General features: G+C 37.2%; 3 protein-coding genes across 5 annotated transcripts; 1 reads left to right on the top strand and 2 right to left on the bottom strand.

The window, feature by feature from the left end:
- Window positions 1-8,453: 8,453 nt before the first annotated feature.
- On the top strand, window positions 8,454-12,381 carry LOC131014727 (uncharacterized). Its single transcript, XM_057942810.1, has 3 exons — window positions 8,454-8,850; window positions 10,855-11,349; window positions 11,759-12,381. Exons 1-3 carry the CDS (start codon window positions 8,578-8,580, stop codon window positions 11,948-11,950), a joined length of 960 nt encoding a protein of 319 aa, XP_057798793.1. The 5' UTR covers window positions 8,454-8,577; the 3' UTR covers window positions 11,951-12,381.
- Window positions 12,248-15,195, bottom strand: LOC131014735 (uncharacterized). The gene is made up of 6 exons (XM_057942817.1): window positions 14,831-15,195; window positions 14,125-14,302; window positions 13,333-13,430; window positions 12,821-12,917; window positions 12,652-12,737; window positions 12,248-12,544 (listed from the first exon to the last, which is right to left on the bottom strand). Exons 1-6 carry the CDS (start codon window positions 15,047-15,049, stop codon window positions 12,491-12,493), a joined length of 732 nt encoding a protein of 243 aa, XP_057798800.1. The 5' UTR covers window positions 15,050-15,195; the 3' UTR covers window positions 12,248-12,490.
- Window positions 15,196-20,500: 5,305 nt separating this feature from the next.
- Window positions 20,501-24,143, bottom strand: LOC131014744 (uncharacterized). Of its 3 annotated transcripts, none has more exons than XM_057942830.1 (3): window positions 23,908-24,101; window positions 23,149-23,304; window positions 20,501-20,913 (listed from the first exon to the last, which is right to left on the bottom strand). In XM_057942830.1, the coding sequence occupies exons 1-3, from the start codon at window positions 24,092-24,094 to the stop codon at window positions 20,768-20,770; spliced, it is 489 nt and encodes a 162-aa protein (XP_057798813.1). In that variant the 5' UTR covers window positions 24,095-24,101; the 3' UTR covers window positions 20,501-20,767. The 3 variants fall into 3 exon arrangements, with proteins under 3 accessions (XP_057798813.1, XP_057798829.1, XP_057798821.1); XM_057942846.1 differs by lacking the exon at window positions 20,501-20,913 and adding an exon at window positions 21,906-22,219 and having other exon boundaries at window positions 23,908-24,143; XM_057942838.1 differs by lacking the exon at window positions 20,501-20,913 and adding an exon at window positions 21,906-22,682.
- Window positions 24,144-25,092: the final 949 nt, after the last annotated feature.

Genomic DNA, 25,092 nt, shown 5'->3' on the forward strand with positions numbered 1-25,092 from the left:
TGTTTAACCAAACACTCAATAAAAGTAATTGTTACAATTCCACTCCTTTATTTGATTTCATTCACTTTCCGTTCCTCTACTTGAACCAAACGAGCACTCAGAGTAATTTAATTATGATCTCTATCAAAAAGTCAAAATTTCAATTCAAAATTAAATTAAATTAATTTTAAATGATAATTTTCTAATTATAATAAAATTGAAGGTGTATTATAAATTATAGTCTTTTATTTCTTTTTTCTTTATCTTCTTATTTTTTATTTTATTTCTTTCTAAAGTTGTGAAATTCGACTAATCATAAAATGTTTAATATGCATATAAAATTAAAGATCACAATAAGAGCTTTAATTTGATATATTTTATGTAAATATTTGATTTAAAATGTAAAAGTTATATTTATTTAAAGATTAAAATTTAAAATAAAGAATAAAATCAAAGCACAAACAAAAAAATAAAAAGCTGAAAAATTTAAATAAATGTATTAACAATGTCGGGGCCCGCACCACAAACATGTCCAGCCGCATAGCGCTCGCGCTATCCAAGCTGAGAAGGGCAGAATTACACGCCGACATCATCATTTTCAGGTGGAGCCCACCACCAATGGAAGCTTTCCAGATAACAAATGTGTTATAATTGTTACTTGTTGAAATTGTTGGCCCAAACCTAAGCCCATTACCCTCATTCAGCCACCCTATCTTGAGTTAAATTGTAATTCTTGTTGCTAAATTCCTAGAGACGAAATTGGAACCCTAGCTGCCCCTTTTTTCCTTGTTCTCTTCTCCTTTCTCTCTGCGTTCTTATGTGAAACAGAGAAGCTCATCCTGTGTCTTCACCTCACCTATTGTCTTCTCTGTGTCTTGGTCGAAGTGGGAACAAGCTTAGTGTTTGCGTGTCTTCTTCGTTCGATCTGTGATATATCTGCGTGGGTTAGTCGAAGTGAGGTTAAGGGTGAACTTGGCAGTGGAGTTGCCGGAACATGGTATTGCCGGAGGAGTACTACACTTGGGTTTAAGAGAGATCGAGATTTGAGACGAGAGACAGCTGCTAATGTTGCGTCATCTCCAGCAGCTGTTGTTGTGTTGCCTCCGGACAACTGTTGTTGTTCCATCTTCGGGCAGCCACCTTGATGCCCTCTTTCTTCTATTTCTCTTTGGTTTAGCTCCTTCAACAGCTGCGCACACTAACTCTTATCTCTTGGTGTGTTCTTTTTGTGCAGAAATTTAAAGAGCACGTCTAGCTCAAACAATTAGTGAGCTAACGTGTGCGTGGTCTACACAAGAGCTCCATGTGCAGTTCAGCTTCGAAAAATAACTAAAATTAGGCTTCGGTGCATGAGAACGGTGAATCGACGGTGAGGTAATAACACAACAATGGTATCAGAGCCTCGTTAGTCTCGCTGTCACACCCTCCGCATTGTGGGTCCCTTAAACGGCGATTCAAATCCCCACAGGTATGACGAGGTTTTGATCTTAAGCCTCGCTCTAGTAAATTGGTGAAACCTCCCTGATGTTTAATTCCTAGAGGTTGCCGGCTGGTGCAAGATAGGTTGCACTTTAAATTTCTAGAAAACTGTCGACTAATGCTATCTAGGATTGGAACTTTGTTGCTGTTTACCAACTTGCGCTATTTCTGTGCATATATGAGTAATTAATCTGAAGTGGTTGTTTTGTGCTAGCACGTGTGTCACTAAAAAATTTATTTTTCCTTTGAATCTGATCTGTTTCTTGTTGCTCTACTATCTGCTGCACTTTCAGATTCTAAAGTGGGATATTTTTGTGTTCGTTCTTCTTGGCTTGTCGAATCCGCGTGATTTGTGTGCTTAAAGCTTCATTAGCTTTGAGAATATGTAGTTGATTTTTCTCCTGTATCCAATAGAGTTTGAGTGACCCTCTGCGTCGGTGACAAATCGTCGTGTGAACTGGAAAATTCGCCTACTTGCATTTTGGATTGATTTTGTGTGAACTTTTTCCTCGTGTGCTTGTCTCTTTATTGAACATGTGTGTTCTTGATTGTTTTAAATGGCTTCTGTGATGGCTCCTTTCAACGGTAAAACTAATTTTAGTATTTGGAAATAGAAAATGAAATGCATTTTAGTCCAACAACATATGTTTAAGGGTATCGATCATTCATATGCTAAATATTAAACTGAAGAAAAGAAAGCTAGCATGAATGAACTTGCATTGTCATCTATTATTCTCAATTTATCTGACTGTGTGCTTAGGAAATCTGTTAAAGAACTATGGTGTAAATTGAAAAAGTTATATTCTGAAACTTCTTTGCCATAAAAATGTACTTACTTGAAAAGTTTTTCAGATTCAAACTTCATTTATCTAAAGATATAGATAGGAATCTTGATGCGTTTACTAAACTTGTGCAAGATATCAAGTTGACTGATGACAAGCATATTGATGATTATACTACTATCGTGTTGCTCAATGCTATACTTGATTCATATAGTGATGTCAAGCCTGCTATTAAATATGGTCGTGATAGTATTACTTTGGATATTGCCATTAATTCTTTAAACAGTAAATAACTTGATTTTAAGCAAGGGCACGAGGGAAAGCTTGAGGAGAAGGCTATACATGTTAGGGGTAGACATAAAAACAAACCCCAAAAGCATGCGAAGAAAGAAAATGAATCAAGTGATAAAAAGATATCTCACAGTAGAGGTCGATCTAAGAGTAGATCAAAAGGTAGTCGTAAATGCTATAATTGTGGTGAACCTGGTCATTATGAATAAGAACATCCTAAAAAGAAACATGATAATTAGCATGTGAATGTGGCTTCTACAAGTGAGTCTAAGGGTGATGTGTTAGGTGTTACAGATGTGAGTGACTTGCATTTTGTGAATTTTGTGTCCGAATCTCTATGTGAATTTGAATGGCTTGTTGACTTTGGTTTTACCTTTCACACGTCTCCCTTTAAAAATTTATTTTCTAATTATGAAGAGGTTAATTAAGTATGGTCACATGTCTATGGCTAATGAAAAAAAATGTAATGTAATAGGAACCAACGATGTCTGCTTAAAATTTGCTTCTGGTAATGCGCTTACTTTGAAGAATGTGAGACAAGTTCCTGATCTGTGTTACAACTTGCTTTCATGTGCTGCACTTGAAGATGTAGGTGTAGAGGGGATATGGAAAAATGGTGTTATGAAGATTATGAAAGGGTCTTTGGTTGTGTTTAAGGCTGAAAAGCAAAATAACATTTACATGTCATGCCGAGTCTGTTTCTGACAATGTTTTTTTTTAAGAACTGTTCTTGACAATGTTAATTGTGTATATTCTGTGCAAAATGATTAAGACTTTACTTTGGCATAATAGGCTAGGTCACATGAGTAATAAAGCGCTTGAAATTCTTAAAAATGATGGCGTGTTTGGTAATGATAAACTATCCATTGTGTTGTTTTGTGGCTCATGTGTGCTAGGCAAGCAATGTCGTGTGCAATTCCTTATTTTTTTCGTTCCCTAATCTGTCTAAGTGCTCTACTATGCTTGAGTATCTACATGCTGATGTATGGGCCCTTCTTCTATTCCTACACATGGTGGGAATAGATATTTTTATTTCCGTGATTGATAATTTCTCTAGGAAGGTTTGAGTGTTTCCCATGAAGAAAAATTTGATATGTTTGAAAAGTTCAAAAATTAGAAAATCTTTATTAAGAATCAAACTGGAAAGAAAATAAAAGCTTTAAGAACATATAATGACCTTGAATTTTGCAACAAATTGATCGATGACTTATGTGTTGAGTCTGGTATTAAGCGCCATAAATATGTGCCCTATACACCTCAACAAAAAGGGGTGCAGAGAGAATGAATAGAACTTTGTTAGATAAGGTAAGAAGTTTATTAGCTACCTATGGTATGTCAAAAAGTTTTTGGGGTAAAGCTGGTTATACGGCTACTTATTTAGTAAATAGGTCCCCATATGTACCTTTGCAGGGTAGGTGTCCTAAAGCTGTCTATTCTGGTAAACCTATTGATTTGCCAAATTTAAAGGTGTTTGGTTGTGTTGCATTTGTGCATCAAAAAAGTGATAAGTTTGAACCTAAGTCTAAAATGTGTTTTCTTACGTTACCCTGAAGGGGTTAAAGGTTATAGGCTGTGGGATAGAAGTGAACATGTCATTAAGATAATTGTGAGTCGTGATGTGATTTTTAATGAATCTGAATTTTCATGTTTAAATGCTCATGTGCCTGCTTCAACTTCTAATCCTGACACTGCTCCAAATGAGGTGGAGCAATTACGTGTATTGCGTCCTTTTGTTGATTGCATGTTGAACGCACCAATGAACATGCTGTGAACGATAAAGTTGAAAATGGCTTGTCTGACTTACATGCTAAAAATGTTCATGAAGATTTGCATGATTATCAATTGATTAGGGATAAACCTAGAAGGATCATTAGACCACCTGAAAAATTTAATGACTTTGAAATGGCCTTGTTTGCTTTTAGTGTGTTTGAAACCATTGATAATCATACACTTGCTTCTCTTCATGATGCTAGGCAATCAAAAAATTGAAACAGTGGTTAAATGCCATGAAAAGTGAAATGAGATCTCTTTGTGCAAACGATACTTGGATTCTTGTACCTTATGATGATTCTTACTATGTTATTGATTGCAAGTGGCTGTTTAGGATTAAAAATGAGATTGAAATTCGTCGTCATGACGTTCGGGCAGATAGCAAGGAAATGGTGGGAACAGCGGCTTAAGCAGTGATCAAGGAAAAAAAAAAGAGATAGGCTAGCCAGAAAGACCAGATAATTCCCATGCGCCTCTATCTTTAGCTTCGGCGGCGGAAACTGCTGATCTTGAAGCCTATTCGGCTGAGACTGAGGCCTCAACGGATGGAACTGCTTCAGTCCTTGTCTCGGACGAGACCGAAACTTATTCATACGGTAAGGTGATGGATTCCGCTAAATTGTAACATAAGCCGAGGGTCACAACGTAAAAGGGGACCCCCAACAAGGATAAAGACGTGGCGCAGACCCCGCCCACGGAAAATAAGTCAGTACCGTCCACCCGGCTAAAAACGGCAATGTAGAACGATAAATCCAAAACTCAAATAAGTAGGTATAAAACTAGGTTAGTTGCTACGGGATTTACTCAAAAAGAGGGGATTCATTATACGAAAATCTCTGCTCCTACTGTGAAATTTACCACTGTGCGTATTATGTTTGCTCTTGTTGCTCATTTTGGTTGGGAAATTAAGCAAATAGATGTGACTACTGGTTTGTTATATGATGATTTAGATAAACCTATTTATATGAAACAGCTTGAGGGGTTCGTTGACCTTGAAAAACCAAATCATGTGTATTTACTTAAGAAGACTTTATATGAACTAAAATAATCACCTAGATAATGGAACATTATGTTTGATAAATGCATGAAATCTTTAAAGCTTGAAAGAAGTGTGCATGATCATTGCATGTACTTTAAAGATCTCAACTTTGTACCTATGTTCTTGCTTATCTACGTGGATGACATGTTTCTTATTAGTCATTGTCTTGAGAACATCAAGCATAGTAAAAAATGTCTGAGTGATAATTTTGAAATGAAATACCTATGAGATGCTAGTAAAATTCTAGGCATGAACATTGTTAGGGATAGAAAACGATCTACCCTTAATGTTAAACCAGACCTCCTATGTGGAAAAAACTTTGAGTAAATTTTCTATGTTTAACGTTAAACATGTGAATATGTCTCTTGCTTCCCACTTCGTGTTAAGTAAGGATCAGTCTCCAAAAACTGCTTCTAAGATGGATTCTATGAAAAAGATGCCATATTCAAATATCATTGGATATGTGATGTATTTGATGATTAGTACTCCATCCGTCCCTGAAATAAGTTCCTATTTTTCCTTTTTGGGACGTCCCCCAAATAACTTCATCTTTCTTTCTTTTCATTTTTGGACAACTACACCACCACTAATAATACTTATTTATTCTTACTTTTCACTTTTACATCACTCCCAATACCTTTTCAAAACTTTCAATAATAATTATAATACTTTTTTCTCCACTATCAATACACTTTACAACATTTTCTTAAAACATGTGTCGTCCCCAAAGAGAAACTTATTTCAGGGACGGAGGGAGTATTAGGCATGATATTGTGTATGTTGTGACTTGTGAGTGTGCTTAGTCTTATTTGTCTAATCCCGGCATGCCTCATTGGGAAGTTCTGAAGTGGCTTATTTGTTTCTTAAAATCCTCCCTGAATATAGGCTTAAGATTTTCTAAGTATTCCGATGGTGTGAAACTTGTTGGCTATGTTGATTCCAATTATGCAAATGATAGAGATAATAGGAAATCCACCTCATCCTATGTGTTTACTCTATATGGTTCTTGCATTAGTTGGAAATCTCAACTTCAAAGCATTGTTGTTTTATCCACTACTGAATCTGAATATGTTGTTGCCACAGAAGCTTTAAAGAAAACTATTTGGCTTAAAAGTCTTTTATCTGAACTTCGTGTTATAGGTAAAGATGTTGTGTTTTATTCTAATAGTCAATCTGCTATCCAAATATGCAAAAATCTTGTGTACCATGATAGGACAAAGCATATTGTTGTTCGTTTTCACTTCATTCGTGATATTTGTGGATAAAGGCATTGTTAAACTTAAAAAAATCCACACTGATCACAACCCTGCTGACATAGGCATAAAATGTTTGTCTACCAAGAAGCATGTTGCTTTTCAAAAGGCTCTTAACTTTGACTTTGTTTAACTACCCTGTTAGATTGTTGTGACTTGCACAAACTTTGTGTTTGTGCACCTATATTACTTGTGTGTGTGCAGGAAAAAACGGCGATGATGATACTTTTAGTCTCTACTCTTTATACATGTAGTCCACCATGGTTGGGCCAAAGATGAACGTTGTTGAAATAGTTGGCCTAAACCTAAGCCTATTCCCTAGCAGCCCATTACCCTCCTTCAGTCCATCTCTTAAGTTAAATTGTAGCCCCTTACTGCTGAATTCCTATTGACGAAATTGGTAGTTACCTCATTCCTCCTTGTTATCTTCTCTCTTATCTCTGTGTTCCTGTGTGAAAGAGAGAAGCTCATCTTGTGTCTTCACCTAACCTCTTATCTTCTCTGTGTCTTGGTCGAAGTGGGAACAAGCTCAGTGCTTGTGTATCTTCTTCGTCCGATCTGTGCTATCTCTGTGTGGGTTATCTAGAGTGAGGTTTAGTGTGAACTTGGTAGTGAATTTGCCGAAACATGGTGTTGCCGGAGAAGAACTACACTTGGGTTTGAGAGAGACTGAAATCTTAGCTGAGAGATAGCTACTGCTGCGTCGCCTCCGTACAGCTGATGTTGCTCCATCTTCGGGCAACAACCTTGATGCCCTTTTTCTTCTATCTCTCTTTGTTTTAGCTCCTTCAACAGCTGCGCACACTAACTATTATCTTTGTGCAGGAATTTAAAGAGCACGTCTAGCTCAAACGATTAATGAGCTAACGTGTACGTGGTCTATACAAGAGCTCCATGTGAAGTTGAGCTTCGGGAAATAATTAAAATCAGGCTACGGCGCGTGAGAACGGTGAATCGACATCGAGGCGATAACACACCACTACCCATTAACTACCTTGGAACTTCCTCCCATAATGAAAGAAGCCCTTAATCTAACAACATATGAAAATTTCGGGACAAGCCATATTCATATTTTGAAATATTAATCTAGTAAGAGGACTCAAACTGAACCAACACAAAACTACTTTTGAATTAGATCAAGTCTTTTTTTTGAACTTGGTGTAGCAACGACCTTTATCCTTTGTGGTTGATCGCCATATCATTAATTTAAAAAAAAATCTGGAGCAAGAGATTGCCAACGACCGCCCACAAACCGCACCCAACCACAAAGTTGGACCTATAAGTTTATGCCATTTGTCATTTGATGATAAATTCGTCTAAGTTATTTTGATATTAAGATAAATGCTCAATGTCTATATCTAAAAAAATAAAAAATTGTTACTTTTTATTCTCTATAAATAGATACCAATATTGACATACTATTTTTCTCTTTTCTTATAAATCTCAATCAAAATTTTATTATATTTTTAATTTTATTAAATTATTATTTTTGAATTTTGATGTATTTTTGTTATAATTTTTTTAATCATATTCAATTATATTTAAATTAAAATAATATAAAATAATTATAGATAATATTGTGATTGAATAATTAGAATTATCATGGATAAGTCTATCAAAAATAAATGTGATTGAATTGAGGGGAATGTGATTGGATTGAGGAAAATATAAATATTGATGATATGACAAAAGAGAAAAATCAGTTAAATATTAAAAATATTGAATTGTTGTGTAATTGGGCCAATCACTACTAAACACAGGGTTTAAGCCCAACCCTATCCAACATACTGGATCTCGAGATGAGTTGACCCGACCCGTGGACCTAACCCAAATAAAAAGCTTAGCAAAACTGGTTTTTTGTGAAGACATTTTTGTAAATCTCTCTGGTCTCTTCCACAACAAACCAACCACCAATTCTTTTCACCCATTATTTTGCTTACAAATCCTTTCCATCTCTTTCTTGCAGAGTGTAGCGAGTGCGGAAATGGCGGCTTCGGCCTCTCTGTCTAACGCTTTCTCTCTCTACAGTCCCCGAAGCGTCTCCTTGAAACCCTCCCACCATTTGTCTCTTCAACCCACGAGCATTCAACAATTTGTTGTTCATGGAAAACCCATTTCGAGAGCAGCTGTTTCTTCCTCTCCCGTTCTGAACGCGTATTGGCAATTTGGGATTAATTCGAGATTTGGTAATAATTGGTATAGGAATGACAGGCGTTCTTCTCTCAGGCCTTCAGATTCAGCCCAGCACGAAAATCAAGTATATCTCTCTCTCTTTCCCTCTCTCTCACACACACAAACAAACACACAAGCTGAAGTATTTATGTGTTATGTGATGCATTTTATTCATCTGATTTGATTCACAGTGATTAGGAATTGAAAAGGAGATGGGAAGATAGGGCCTTAGCTATTGGAAAGTTATATGGAAAGTATGAATCTTAATTTGATTGATAAATGAATAAATTGCAGTTTGCTTTTTAGTTATAGTTAACAGATTTTTTTTATTATTATGTTTTGGAAATAATAGAATCATGTTGTATGTGGAGTAGAATTTAGATGTGAAAAGATAAGTTTTAAGCTCAAATGGTAAAGAAATAGGGGTTTCGTTTCTAAGATATCAATTGATGTATGATGTTAGCAGAGACTAATAAGGCAACATTGTGGGAATCATGTTGACATTATTTTTGCCAGCTGGTTTTGTTGTAATTAGTGCTATTATAAGTTTGGGTTAAGGTGCAGATAGGCCCCTGAACTGTACACCCTTAGAGCGATTTACTCCCCATACTAAGTGTGTGTGCAAAATAGCCCCTAAACTATCAAAAACCTAACATTTAAACCCTCACGACTAAACGACGTTAGTCAACGTTTGGTCAATTTTTTTTTTTTTTTTATTTCAACACTGTCTTCATCTCTCGGCGGGAGCACCGGCGGGGGTGGTGCTGCTTCTACCGACACGGCCGGCGTGGCGGCGGTTTCGGACACTAACCCTTCCCTGAAATGGCAGCAAGACTCCACCACTGCCACCAGCTCCAATGCCGGAGGCGGAGCCGACCTGCTCCCAGTCCTGCCTTCTCTCGACGGCGGCGGCGGCAACCCGGAGAAATTCGCCATGGAGGACTGGGAGAGCGTGCTGTCGGAGTCTGCCGCCGTCTCCCCCAGCCAGGAGCAGGCCTTCATCCGCTGGGTCATGGGAGATGTGGAGGATCCTGCAATGGCCAATCTCAGTAAAACCCTCCAAATTGGCTCCGCCGCCGAGTTCGATTTCAGCGGCGGCTTCGGGGTTGTGGATCAAGGCTTCGGCGGGGACCAATTTGGGGGCAGCTTCATGCCCACGCTCCCTAATTTCAGCAGATCCAGCGCTGAGAAGATTGGTTTGCCCTTGCCTCCCTCTTCCGCTAATTTCAAATTTCCCCCAAATTCGATGCATCCGTCTAACAATCTCGGAGCAATAGCTCTTCATCATCCCACTGCATTTGATTCCTCTGCAGAAATGAAGCCCCCGATTTTCAACCAGCAGCTGCTCCTGAACCACCAGCCACAGCACGCCTCCTTCTTCTTCCCGCTGCCATTGACGCAGCAGCAAGAGCAATTTTGAAATAAAAAAAAAAAAAAATTGACCAAACGTTGACTAACGTCGTTTAGTCGTGAGGGTTTAAATGTTAGGTTTTTGATAGTTTAGGGGCTATTTTGCACACACACTTAGTATGGGGAGTAAATCGCTCTAAGGGTGTACAGTTCAGGGGCCTATCTGCACCTTAACCCTATAAGTTTTCACCGAATACTTCTTCAACTAGTTGCTGAAAGTACCATATGAGATGAGCAAGCGTGTTAAGATCTCTGATTATGGATGTGCGAAAAGTGGAAAATATATTTTGATGACTGACTCGGTTTTTGGACAATCGTGTAGTCGAAGAATGTGTGTGATTGTGCTTGTAAGTTTTCACTTCAATCATGGATGTGTAACGGTATGAGATAACTGGGATATGTGTGGTCATGGACATGGAAATCTCGGATAAACTATGCCAAGAAAATGAATAGAAGTAATTGGTTAGATGTTTAGTTGGACGAGAGAGTTAAGCAAATCTACTATCGTTTGTAGAGTATATTGTTTGGTGGAATCACTGTCGTTTTCAATTTTGGACCAATTATCTCTTCAAAGAGCTGAAACAGTATATTTGTCGATATTTTCACATGATATGAGTAAATGAATGGTTTGATGACTTCTACTTCAATGATGTGCTGATATACAAAATCTAACGTGCAGACATACAATGAAGACAAATCTGGTTCAGATAGGGCAGCAAGTAAAAAGTCTCAACCCGACATGAAGTCCCTCATGCAGTTGTACAAGGAGGCGATTGCATATGGAGATGCACGGGCCATGTATGAGATAGAAAATATTCTATTTACAATAGATAAAGAGAAAATTGAGCTGGCTGATAGGGTTTCAGCTTTGTCTGAGGAGGTATCCTCGGGGAAGGAAAAATTTTTACGACTGCAGGCTGATTTTGATAATTATAGGAAAAGATCGGAAAAGGAAAGAGCAACAGTTAGGAGTGATGCCCAAGGAGAAGTGATAGAGAGCCTCTTGCCAATGGTTGACAGTTTCGAGAGAGCCAAACAACAGTTGAAGATAGAGACTGAGATGGAGAAGAAAATCGACACGAGTTATCAAGGTATATACAAGCAGTTCATAGAAATTATGAGAAGCTTGCGTGTTGCAGCGGTCCCTACCGTGGGAAAACCATTTGATCCTTCGGTAAGATTGAGCCCCTTCTCTCTCAACGATGACTCTTTAACTAAAATGTGCATAAGAGTAGAAATATCAAGATACTGCACTATGGTAGCATCCTCTAATACTTTGAATAAATAAGATTACTTTTAGTGCTTGAGCCTTAAATCACTGTTACAGATTAGAAAGCGAATAGGGAGTAACCTTTCACCCCAAAACACGTGCTCACACACAAACTCGCCATGTCATTGTTTGATCACTGATCAATTCTCTGTTCCACAACAATGAAAGCACAATTGAACTTTAGTTGGAATGCAGTAACTGCATATTCTTGTGTGACTCAATGCTTTATGATTATGCTATTTTGTGTTTAGCTGTGTATTTGGCTCATGTGTAAAATAAAATGACATACTAGGATCTGAACTGTGTGATACAGATGCACGAGGCTATTGCACGCGAGGAGTCACATGAGTTCAAGGAAGGGATTGTGATTCAAGAATTCCGCAGAGGTTTCTATCTAGCTGACCGGCTAATAAGGCCGGCCATGGTTAAGGTCTCAACCGGACCCGGCAGAAAAAAGCCTCTTTCTGAGCAGCAGGCTTCAGTTGCTAGAGTTGACAATCGATAGTTACCACTAAAATTTTTATCATTCAGAAGCATTCTCTTTTCGTTCTAAAAGAAAATTCTTGCATAATTGAAGCTCGAAGCTACTATTCTACTTCTCTTTCATTTAGCGTTTGCAAGAGGAGGCAGATCAAGATCAGGGTAGATTGTGCTAGGATCATCTTGTACACGAACCCAAACGAGCCATCTAGAGAGGAAGAAAACAGAGATCGAAGCCGCTGTTGAATGAACTACTTGCAAATTGGAGTCCATTCAATATAGATTCTGCTGAGAATTAGGATTTGAGAGTTTGTACTCGGAATTAATTTGAACAATTGTATGATCAGCTCGATTAGGGAAACAAAGCAACATCCCTACATTATAAATTTATACTACAAATGTGTCGAAACTAATCTTTTTACATTTATCTCAGGAAAACGATTTTGATGGTACAAAGCAACCATTGGGGGAATGTCTCCCTCTCTCTCAATGGCAGTTCAGAAACACTAACATTCATATCCAACATCTATGTATTCTTGATGCTGTCCAATGACCTTGGCCAGTCTCATTTGTGCAAGATACTTCTCTTTGGCTGCTTCGTCTTCTTCTGAGAATGGTGCTGCAACCAAAAAAGTAAATAAAAATGAAAAATCAGGGCAAAATCATCAACTGTAATACCAGTTTAAGTGAGAAGGTTATCAACACCAGTAGTAATTAGTGACTAACCTTCTGTCTACCCAAGGCATCCGTATCAGTCCTTTCGGTCCACGTGCTCTTCCGAAGCTTGATTGGGCGGTTTCCCACATACTTTCCTGAATCAGGAATATGGCATCTTATATAAAACAGAATATTCATACTAGCTATTAGAATGTTGGGTGAAAATATTGAAACTTACCGTTCATTTCTTTCAGCGCTCCCACAAGATCCGATGGGTTAGCAAAGCTGATGAATCCGTAGCCCTTCGTTTTGCCAGTACGCTTATCTCTAACAACCTGATCAAGATCGGCCACCATTATTTACAGTATCCCCACATGTATCTATAAATTCGCGCCCATATATACAGAAAATAAATATACCAAACCACATGAGAAGATACATCAGAAATTGGAATGAGGAAAGGAGTTATTTCACACCCAAGGAAATGAAGGTATGCAATATAAACCAAATACGGACCCTGGTACAGCTCAGATTCTTAATAAACTACACATTCAGATTGACAGATAGGGTTTGCATTTTAAGGAGTTTACAAATAATCTGCGAGTAATAAACTCTACAATGATTTTATTTTTTGTTCTTGCAAATGCTCATGTATGCCACTCAAAATATGTACGAGAGAGAGAGAATCCAATTAAAACATGCACCACCAAAAAAAGAAAGGGCTTCACAATAAGTTTGAGAGGATCATACCCTTGCCATGTTGAAGGAAGGAAACCTTGCAAAAGCTTTTGATAACACATCATCATTCACCTCATTTCCAAGATCTCCACAAAATAGACGATAGTCATCTGCAAGATGTCAACATATCAATAAATGGAAAAAACACAATGCTTCTGCAAGATCAACTGATAATCATCAAAATGAAACAACAAAAAATGAAGCTGATCTGCTTCAACAAATATAGATGAAGTCCAAAACTTGCAATTGCACGACCATGATTGGCTTAGATTGCATGAGTACAGCACAGATCAACTGTAACCATATTATTACTACTTCCAATAGTTCCATTGACATTACCACAAATGGAGATAATTTGTGCAAATAATTAATTAATTTAAGCATGGGCATGTACTGGAAAGGTGAATCCCTAGAGCAAATTATGTGGAATATGGGACATGCAGTAAGCTAAAAGGATTATCTGGAAAGGTGAATCTCTATCTGCAAATTTATGCAGATAGCCTATGGATTACCCGAGTTCTAGATTATAAAAGGATGCAGTAAGCTAAAAGGAACCATACTTTTCAATACTTGTGTTGTGAATGGATGACATAAAGAAAAATGAGCATGCTAAAACGAAATGTCTCAGGAAAAACAAATACAAGACATAACCACCACAGCTGGGCTACATAGTCATCATAAAACTCTTACGATCTGGGCGATATATTAGGATATTGGGAGTTCTCTATGGGAAAGAAAAAGAAGATCCCTTCTCAAATTAGTAACGAGAATAATATATAGGCAGAGCGAGCAACGAAGTCATACTTTCAGGCCATTCTGCAAGAGTGGGATCCTCCCAACTCTGCCCTGCAGCTTTCCTAGGAATTGCCTTCTTCTTGGTCTCTGCTTTGTGCTCGATATCGCTGTTAGCAAGTGCAGCTTTCACACTCTCGAGAGCTTCTGGTGTTATTGTCTGTGCATCTCTCTGAAACAACTGTTGAGCCTGTCCAGATTAAAACCCGCTGTTAGTGAAAAAATATAATTAATAGGCCACAATATGCACCGCACACCAGTAATAAGTGCTAGAAAAAAAACATCACAATGCAATTGATTTCTCAGCGAATGAACCTGACCTTAAACCATTTTTTTAAAAAAAATGATCGATAATGGTTACCCATTTCCCCGTGATGACTCAAACCTCCAACCTAATGGTTGAAGGGGGAAGTCTTACAACTGAGCTAACACCAGAGTCATTAGAAGGCTTGACACCACAGTCATGATCAACCATGTATAGATTCTTACCATATGACTTCTCAATTATTTTTTCTGTGTGCAAATTGTGCGTAGATTGCAAACTCAAAACAAAACCTCATAGAAAGATCCATGTCCTTAATCTAATTTTTCGAACTTCACAAATCAAAACTCAAATAAAAAACGCACATTCAGTATATCCCAATTCCAGTTCTCATTTGCCCTTCAATCCGAAACACGAGCTGCGGGACTTAATAAATCAATACACTAAAAACTTTACCTGCTGATACTGCGGCAAGGAGTAGACGGTGGAAGGCGCGGGATAAACGGGAACCGGGACAGGGGGAGGAGGGGCGGCCCCGATGTAAGGAGCGGGTGGCGGCGGAGGCGTTTGTTGGAGGTGAAACGGCGTCGGAAAATAGGGCGTGGTGGCAGCGGAGTAGGTGTATTGGCTAGACGATGAAGAGGCTGCCGCCGTGGTTGAATGCAAGTTCGACATAGAAACCCCAATTAAACGGAGAGGAAACGGCGGCGTGATGGCTGTGTGTTGATCGGAAGAAGAGCGATTTGGGGATTCGGAATTGTAAAAATTGAAATGAAAATGAATGGACTAATCTATTGGATTCGTACCCGGTAAAGCGTGTTTTTTTTACTCCGGTGTAAAGCTTCAAATACCCTAATTTATGGTAAATATCATAAAAACTCCTGAATTATACTCATTTTATCAAAAATATCCTTAAATTTTTGAAATATTTTCTAAACCCTCAAATTATCAGGTTTTTATCAAATATATCATGCATCTATTTTTCGGTTACCAAGAATGTGATGTGGCTCGCGGAATGCCACAATGTAATTTATATTCTATTTTTTTTAAATGACATGGAAAAAATAACTTCATTTCATACCATATTCTACCGTGTTTATCCATAATTCTATGTTATTAGCGTGAATTTCAAACACGATAGGAGTGAATTTTTAATTTCATAGAGAATTTTTTTAAATTATATGGTACGAAATGACGTTGTTTTTGCCGTTGCATTTAAAAAAAGTAGAATATAAATTACATTATGGCATTCGGCGAGCCACATCACGTATTTGGTGACCGAAAAATAGATGCGAGATATATTTGATAAAAATCTGATAGTTTGAGGATTTAGAGAACATTTTAAAAATTTCAGGATATTTTTGATAAAGCAGGTATACGTCAGGGGTTTTCATTATATTTATCCTAAAATTTATCCTAAAGATAGCAGAATTATGTTTCTGCTCGACTAATAATTTGAACTATCGAAAATGCTCAAACTGAATATATAATTCACAAAATTTTAGTAAATTATTTTTTCGCCTGAATTGTGGAGCCATGAATTTTGTTCAAGGGCTGAACTTTTACGAAGAGGAATTTTTTTTAGACATTTCGTATATTTAGGCTTTTTTTATATTAAAATACAAGTATAAGAGTTGTAATAAAGAATTCCGTACATTTTAGGTATCTTTTATTAAAAGACAATCATAATAGTAATAATAAAGAACAACATTTTAATAAATTCTATGATTTCAATACATTACGAAAATTTTTTGGGGCATTCCGTATATTTTAGGCATTTTTTATTAAAAGACAAGCACAATAATAATAATAATGAACAATATTTTCATAAATTATATAATTTTAAATAACACTATTACCTTAAATTAAATCTATAAAAGGGAATATAACAAGCAAATCAATTTTTATAAAACAACTGCTGTAATAGAAATTTTATTAAAAGGAAAATAAAAAGAACAAAAACAGGTGAAAGCACCCGCGAGAAGCCACGAGAAACCGAAAAACAAACAAGACTAAGAGAACATTTTTAGAGGATCATCCTCATAAAAAGAATCTTCGTCGTCAAGCATATCTCCCCATCTTTTAGAAACAACGGTCGACAAAGCCCGAGCAGCGTCAGAAGAAGAAGAATGTATCTCAAAATTTTGCATAACCGCGCCTTCAGAATGAGCATGTTGCACTTTTTTCAAGAACTCCATTGGCGACGAAGAGTCAAGAACGGCTCCCTGCAAAATAGCACCAGCGACATGACCAGTTGCTTGTTTGTCCGAGGACATACCATTCTTGATTATACGCCGGAGTCGGTGCTTGATAGAGGAATCAGAAAGCTTCCCCTTCTTGGAAGCCCCTTTCGGACGGCCACGACCGCGAATTATGGGAGGATCCTCCATTGTCGCCTTTCCTGGCGTCACAGTCAAAGCCATGTCTGTATTGCTACAATGCAGAGTGACAATATCAACCTGTGTATCTGACACTATAGTATTTTCCACCGGAAGTCGGGGTAGTGTCATTCATCACTGGAACAATCTCCAAACCAACAGACTTGTCCGCTCTGTTATCACCAACCGAGTGTTCAGAGACAACCTCATTATCTAACTGAACCTCAGCATCCAACGACTCCAGAGCAGCAAAGGGGTTGTGAAGGTCCACCTCCACCTGCGCAGCATCAGATCCAAGATTTAGGGAACCAACGACTTCCTTCCTTGTTGAATCCGGGAAGGTGTCCATCTCGTCATCCCCAAGAGCAGAGTCACGATTCGAGGGGTTCAGGATTCCACCCTTCTCATAAACAACCATCTCAAGAGAAGCCTCAGAGCAGGCCTGTTTACGATCCACTTGTTTCCAGTTGGAGCGATGTTGCTGAACAGGGGCTGGGTCAGTTCCTTTGCCAGCTGGCTGACCCTTAGTATCATTCCTCCCCTCTTTAGATCTCCTGCAAGAGGTAGTAGCATGGCCAACAACACAGCAAGAGTGACAATAATATGGGAGGTCTTCATATCCGAATTCGAGAACAAAAACCCGATCCCCACATTTGACATCAAAAAAATCAGGTACAGCCTTGGAGACATCCATCTCAACCAAAATACGCGCAAAATGACCCACAGAAGCATGAGCAGATAAACCATCAATAACAATTGGTGCCCCTACATGTCTAGCAATACCAGAAAGCACCTCCGGATGCCAATACTCGTGAGGTAAATTAAAAACACGAATCCAAACTTGTGCTTTAGTGGATGAATCCTTGTATGGATCAAAATTTGGGACCCAAGTCCGCAAATGCAAGATGCCCGGATGTAATTTCCATGTATTTTTAGCAAAAGCCAGTGCCATATCTTGCGCAGAGCAGAATTTCAGGGTGAAGTAACCTTTACCCAGAGGAATAATTTCCCAAGATAAATCCGGCTTCCATAACTGCTGTAACTCGACATGCAAATCAGCAGCAAAACGAGGACGATCCCCCTTGCGAAGGATAATCCGGCCATGCAGGGCATGAGAGAATGATCGCACTTGTCGTTGATGGAACCCTTCCGAAATGATAAGACAGGGTTTATCGTTCACCAAAGAAGGCTGTAGAACCGTGAAGTCATAGGCAGGAACATCAGCTTGCCGACTTCCCTTCGTCTGTTTGAGAGTATCCGCAAAAGATCGACTGGATTGCTGTGCTTTAGATTGACCATTCCCGTCGAACTGTTCCAGTGGCGGCATAGCCGAGGTCGGCCCCCCAAGCCGAAGAGCAGGCACCTTCGGAGCAGACGGGACGGCCATCGCAGGGTTTGGTTGAGTAGTAAAAGATTGAGGCTGCTTAGGAAAATTGTTAGAGACGACCGGCAGATTGAGCGCCCCTCTGTCGCCCGGTGAACTGAGTCCACCGAAAGCCAAAGGCAGCGGCGGGAACCAACCAACGCTCGAGGGGCCATTGCCGCCGTTTGACGCCATCGGACGGACGGAACAGCAGCTGGAACCGGTGAGGACTGACTGCCGACTTCCCTTCGTGCAGCTGGAACCGGTGAGAAACGATCCTACTATGGGATTCGTTTGGCTTCACATGGTTTTTTGGCTTCAGATGAAAGTCTGTTCCTCAAACCAGATCGCCCAGCTTTTCTTCGCACAACGAGGATGAAGATCGCCCAGAATCGGCGAGGATGAAGCTCGCGGCGAGGATGAAGATCGCCGATCTTGGCTGTGGAAGTTATCGGTCAACGGCTGTGGAAGATCGCGGGATGTGGAAGATCGCCCGATCTTGGCTGTGGAAGATCGCGGCTGTGGAAGATCGCCCGATCTTGGCTGTGGAAGCTAGCGGCGAGGATGAAGATCGCCGATCGTGGCTGTGGAAGCTCGCAGAAAAAGGACTCTTCTCTCTCTCTACATGGCCTGAAATTCCATGTTCACGGTGGTGGAACCAAGCTTTACTCATTCATATCGATGTCGGCGATGAGCTCCGCCTTGGACGATGGCCGAAGACAGCAGCGTCACCGGTGAAAAATGGAGCTGCTGGAAGTTACGCTCCGAGTACTGTTCATCTACAGTTCATACTGTTCATAAACAGTTGCATACTGTTCATCTACAGTTGGAGAGAGCAACTTTTTCGTTCCGAGTTATGGGTTTAATTTTTATAAAACAAGACTCTTTTATAATTAGGAATAGATAAATATAGTATATCTTTCAAATTTAAAAAAAAAAAAAAAAATGGAAGGGGGCTTCAGCCCCCCCCCCTCCAAGGGTCCGCCCCTGATTGTAATAGTAATTTATACATTTTTTTTAAAAGAAAAATTATTTCGATGGAAAAGTTTAATTGTTTGTTGTCCCAATTTACTCAAATTAATTTCTTCATATAAAAAATAATTAAATATCCTCATCTATTTTAATATAATTATTGGTGGGTATTTGTTATTATTTTAATATACTATATCTATTTATAATATTTTTATATTTAATATATATATATATATATATATATATATAGAAGTTCAAGAAAGAACCATTAAATAAAAGAAGAACGGAGAACCATTTTCAGTCATCTGATCATCAAGATCTATGGTGGATACATCATCTTGTTGGATGAATGCAGATCCTGGGTTCGAATCCTGAATGGAGCAATTTTTTATTTTTATTTTTTTGAGTGCATTAATTTTAACAGCGAATGCATTAATTTTTACAGTGGATGCATTAGATTTGATGGTTCTCGCGTTCTTACAAATAATGTAGTTCTCTCTAGAACCACACCCTATATATATATATATATATATGTGTGTGTGTGTGTGTGTGTGTGTGTGTGTATAGTGGTAGAACTTTTGTATAAATTGTTTTAATATAATCTATCAAGGGGCGTTTACTTTGCACAATTGATAAAATGGAGGATTGAGTATTTTCATTCTAAAGAATAGGATTATTCCAATCCCACCATTTTGATGTGATAAGAATTAAGCAAAAGTAGCTTAAATGATAAAAATAATTAAGGGCTTTGAGATATCCCAAAGTTTCAATCCAACAAAGTAAACAAGGGATTAATCTTACTATTTTTTTTCTATCAATGCTACTCCTTCAAAGTAAACGCCTCCTAATAGGAATATCAGTTTTAATTTCGCCACCTTCATTTTCATTTTGGCAAAATTAAAATTCAGTTAAAATTTTAGAATAGAACAAAATTTATGTATCTATGTTACAACGTTATAGAGTTAGGGTGTGTTTGCTTTGAGGTATAAGAGATGGATAAGCTGCATTTATCACCTTATACATTATTTTCTTTGATGTATAAAAAAATTCGGATAGGTTGTATAATTTTTCGGGCAGAGGGTGGTATAATTTTATACTACCTTATAAGAAGTGGATAAATATATTATCCTTCAAACCCAATAAGATATAACAAATGCGATCCTCACTTTAAGTGATAAGTTTATACCTCATTATATTATCCCTTCATTTAGAGGGATAAAAAGCAAACACAACCTTAGGGTAAATAGATGAATTCAAAAAAAAAAAAAAAAAAAAACGTAATGAAATACGAATATATAATTAAAAATTGCAAATACTTTTCCAAGACTAACAAAGACTTTGTGATGAGTCCGGATTTGGTAGGTGATTCTAGAGAGGTTTACCTGTTGTGCGTTGAGTGTGAGTTAAGAGCAATTAGCAAGAGAAACAAAGATTGTACTATTCAATATCGCCTAACTTACATGGGAATACAATGGTTTTATTTATAGAGGTTCACAGGGGTAAAACAGTAAAATTAGGGACGCAACCCTGTCCTACATTAGGTGAAAGAGGACCCTAAGCATGCCTAAATCCAGCCCTGCTCCCCGCCCTTCGCTCTTCATGGTAAGCATTGTTCCTTGGTTCAGTGGATCCCTACCCTGCCATGTTGAGTCCAGCCCTGCCATGTTGAGTTCAGCCCTGCTATGTTGAGTTCAGCCCTTCCCTATTCTCAGCGCTTCTCTCATGTCGTTGTAGAATGGGCCCAGTCGCGTTCCCATCAGCTTTATCGCACGGTCTCCCCTTGACGTCCTTGATTGACTTGATCTCTCTATTCCGAAGTGGTAGCGCTGATGCATATTTTACTCCTCATCACTTTGAAAAAAAAATGTTGATATTTTGATTGAAATTTTAACAAGATAATAATGATCGGATATTTTTTTTTAACAAAATCTTGATAATTTATTTGATACGTCTCCAACTATTAAATAATTTATTTTTAATTAAGAACCCATGAATGTGTGACTAAGATATATTTTCACTTATAGTATTCCACAATTTTAGAAAATATAAGCCTCAACTAAGCTCAATTAAATTTATTATTAAAAGGGTTAATGGCCAAGTAATACATAAATTTATATTTTTGTTGTAATTTTCACCTAAGTTTAACTTCCAATAAATTAGAGCTTAATTGACAGCCGAAATTAAGTCAAATATGTTAATTTTAACTTCTTAGACCTATGAGCTTCTAAATATTCCTCATCATTTGAAGTTAGACCAACATCAGGTGAACTTCCGACTGCCAACTAAACTCTAATTTCACCGAAACTCAAACTCGGGTGAAAATTGCAACAAAAATATAAATTCATGTATTTTTTGACTTAATTGAAAGTTCAGGTGAAAATTACAATTTTTTCCAAAGTTTGTTTATTTTTTTGCTATAACACTTTATTAAACTTAAAATTCAAATTCTAACTTGATTTTAATTATAAAAAAGGGTTAAATTTTTGCATAAAAAATAATTTGTCAAATGAACTAAATAAATTTTTGCATATGTCAACTTATTTTCCAATAAAAAAATTACCAAACTTTGCTTAATTTGTTAAGAATCTATCATTTTCTTTGTGAATTTTCCTAAACAAAATCTAGTAGATTTCTAAATTCCAGATCTCAAAATAATAATAATAATAATAATAATAATAATAATAATAATAATAATAATAATAATAATAATAATAATAATAATAATAATAATAAGAAGAAGAAGAAGAAGAACAATCAAATGAATGAGTTTAGTTGTACCTGTATTAATTTGGTGTACATTAATGCAACATGCAACATATTTTTAAAAAACTCAACTCAGAACTCGATTTTATTCAAAATGAAACAAGTCCAAACCTTTTATAAATGTATAAGTTACAAACTATGATCTTTTCACATCGATTGGGAGCTTCTTATTTTCACAATTAACATTATCCATATCAGAGTCCAGAGCTTAGATCAACACGTTCTCAAGCAAGAATTTTTCAGCTACTCTGTGATTCCAAAACATAGAGAATCAAGCTTCTTTCCTTTCACAACTTTCACAACATTAACCAGTTCAGAGTCCCGAGCTTAGATCAACACATTCTCAAACATGAAATTTTCAGCTACTCTCTGATTCCAAAACATAGAAAATCAATTTGTTGTCTCAAAATTCACGAACTAGGATAACTACATCAACAAGTGAAAATCACAAACTAAGATGGTAACTACATCAACGACTAAGATGTAACTACATCAACAAGTGAAAGGACATTTCTCGTTGACATTCTTATGCAAATGTATTTGAAAGACATAGTATTGGCAGATCTTATTTTCTTGCTATTCTTGAATTTCAGTCACTCCAAAATGATTTTGAGTTATTTAGGATTTCAAATCCTCAAATTATCATCATGAAGTATAACGTTTTCTAAATGTCCAGCAGTTGCCTCTAGAGTCTAGAGCTTAGAACAACGCTATTGTCAATGGTACCTCACTTTCCTAGTACGCAAATACTATTTTAGCCACTGATTAACTCGAGCACGCTTGATCACCAAATGCATGGACGAGAACAATATTTCCTTGTGAGCATAGGCGTCTACACCAACGACACAAACAAAAAGCACAAGTTAACACGATTCTTCTCATATTCAATCCGTAAATGATTCATTAGACTACTTTCTTGTTTTTTTTTTCCTTTTTTCTTTAAGTCACACCTGAATGATTTTCAGCATTTCTATACTCTATAGTTCTCTGCATTTTTCCTTTTTACAATCCACATGCAAATATGTTTCAAAACACAAACAACAGTCTCCACAACATAACACAATTGTTCTTATATACCAATACCATCAACAACTGATTTCATTAGACTGCTAATTTTCTTGCAATTTATTTTGAATTAGAGTGACGCCTGAATGATTTAGAGTGATTTAAAGTTCCAAATCCTCAACTGCCACCATAGGATCCAACATACTCATTACAAATGCAACTAGAATCCACAGAATCATTCCCTTGAAGAGATGTGAGAATATTGAAAAGCTTAACGCGGCTGATAAAACTACCTTCTGAAGAGGGATTTTGGGCATTAATTCTGTTGTAGAATTGAGTAAGTCTTCTTCTACCAGGAGGCTTTGGTTTGATGGTTTTTTTCCTCAGACCAAAAATCTCCTGCACTAGAGGTACATGAACCAGCACCAGCTTCCATGCCAAGAACCACCCTACACAGATAACACCCACAAATCAGAGAGAGAAAGACATTCCTTCAATTAAGGAATCATGCCAAGCTACAAGTTCAAGGAAAAAATAAATTGCTAAAGGCTAAAGGGGAAAATAGAAGGAACTTTTCGGCCGGAACAGTTGAACCAACCCGGAACCGGAACTGGAACTGTGATTAACGGTTATCGGCTCAAAACAGTGGTCAACCGTTCTGAAATCAGAACCGCAACCGGCGGTTCATAAACCGGACTAGAACCGCCGGTTCCAGTTCCGAACCGTCAACGGTCTACCCGATCATACGGTCCGGTTCCAGTTTTATATTCTCGAAACTGTGAATCGGCAGTTCCGGGCCGGTTTGAACCGGAACCGTGAGCACCCAGATTGAAGGGATTGAATACATAAAAACCTAATTGATACAATTCGATATTTTCATCATATATAAGAAGGGACAAAATAATCCACATTCAATAGAGCAGATGAGAGAGTTGGATTTAAAAGTCAATTAGCAGCCGAAATTGCAGAACCCATGTAAATACACGCAGAGAGAATCACTAGAATATTATGAATTTATGAGCAACCTATCAACTAAGAGAGAGAGAGATGACCAAAGAAGAGTAAGGAGACGGTGAAGAGAATAGCAGCAAGGGGGCGAAGGAGAAGAAAATTGAAGTAATCCGAGTAGGAGAGAAAGAGCGATTCATCGGAGAAAGACTCCATTTTTGGGAGGTTGAATTGAATTTGAAGGTTTCCAGCTCCAGGTTGACGACATTGACCTATCGTGTTTATATACATATAGCGATTTATAATCAACGTTTTGTTTTTTTGTATATATACATAAAGAAGAATTCACCGTAATAAAAAAAGTGATTATAAAAAAGCAAAAAATAAATATTAAAAATTTAAAAAATATTTCTTCAACAAAAGAAAAAAACGGAGATTTTTTTTGTTATGTTTTAATCTTTAAATAAATACCATAACTTTTACATTTTAGATTTAACGAAAATGTTATGCTACATACCTTATGTGGGCACCTTATGTGAACATCGCTCACGTTTAACTTTCGTTAGTGTTATTTTTTTTTTAGAGGCTTATTTTTATTCTAATTGAGATCATTGATTTTATACATTACACAAAAATTAAAATTTGATTTGTTCATATTCCCTTTAAATTCAAATAATTAATAAAAAGAACAAATTGGACTTTGATTTTTATGTAATATATAAAAATAATGATCTCAATAACAATTTATGAAGTATTAGAATAAAGGGTTACAAGAACTTTTCATATTTTTTGAAATTTAGCATGACTTTTATTTTTAGCCTACAAATACACGAACTTGCATTTTTTTCTTCTTCTGATTTTTGACATCGACATAAAAAAACTCTACTTATTGTTGAGGTGGAGGCCGGAATACATGACATGGACTACGAAATATGCAATTGAATAGAGTAATTTGATTCGTTATTTTGATTAGAGAGTGAATGACATAGTATACCGACATTCACGTTAATAGTAAATTAGAATTTTTTCTTGTCGATGTAAAAAATCAGATAAATGCTAAGTTCGTGTATTTGTGGGCTAAAAATAAAAGTCATGTTAAATTTCAGAAAATATAAAAAGTCCGTGTATTTACAGGCTAATAACCCTAGAATAAAAATAAATGATTTAAAAAAAAATAACGCTAACGAATGCAAAATGTGACTGGTGCTCACATAAGAAGCTCACATAAGGTATGTAGCATAACATTTCTCTTAGATTCAATATAACACATTAAAGCTCTTGTCGTGACC

Source organism: Salvia miltiorrhiza, chromosome 1 (assembly GCF_028751815.1).
Source record: "Salvia miltiorrhiza cultivar Shanhuang (shh) chromosome 1, IMPLAD_Smil_shh, whole genome shotgun sequence".
NCBI classification, from domain to species: domain Eukaryota; kingdom Viridiplantae; phylum Streptophyta; class Magnoliopsida; order Lamiales; family Lamiaceae; genus Salvia; species Salvia miltiorrhiza.

Bases quoted from the DNA above. Each gene is read 5' to 3' on its own strand.
- LOC131014727 (XM_057942810.1), top strand. From the start codon at position 8,578: ATGGCGGCTTCGGCCTCTCTGTCTAACGCTTTCTCTCTCTACAGTCCC. The intron at 8,851-10,854 runs GTATATCTCTCT...TCTAACGTGCAG, and splicing joins CAGCCCAGCACGAAAATCAA to ACATACAATGAAGACAAATC. The intron at 11,350-11,758 runs GTAAGATTGAGC...TGTGTGATACAG, and splicing joins GAAAACCATTTGATCCTTCG to ATGCACGAGGCTATTGCACG.
- LOC131014735 (XM_057942817.1), bottom strand. From the start codon at position 15,049: ATGTCGAACTTGCATTCAACCACGGCGGCAGCCTCTTCATCGTCTAGC. The intron at 13,431-14,124 runs GTATGACTTCGT...GACATCTTGCAG, and splicing joins TCTTGCAGAATGGCCTGAAA to ATGACTATCGTCTATTTTGT. The intron at 12,545-12,651 runs GTTAGTCACTAA...TTTTGGTTGCAG, and splicing joins ATGCCTTGGGTAGACAGAAG to CACCATTCTCAGAAGAAGAC.
- LOC131014744 (XM_057942830.1), bottom strand. From the start codon at position 24,094: ATGTATATAAACACGATAGGTCAATGTCGTCAACCTGGAGCTGGAAAC. The intron at 23,305-23,907 runs GTCATCTCTCTC...TTATCTGTGTAG, and splicing joins CGTCTCCTTACTCTTCTTTG to GGTGGTTCTTGGCATGGAAG. The intron at 20,914-23,148 runs GTAGTTTTATCA...AATATGCATCAG, and splicing joins CCAAAATCCCTCTTCAGAAG to CGCTACCACTTCGGAATAGA.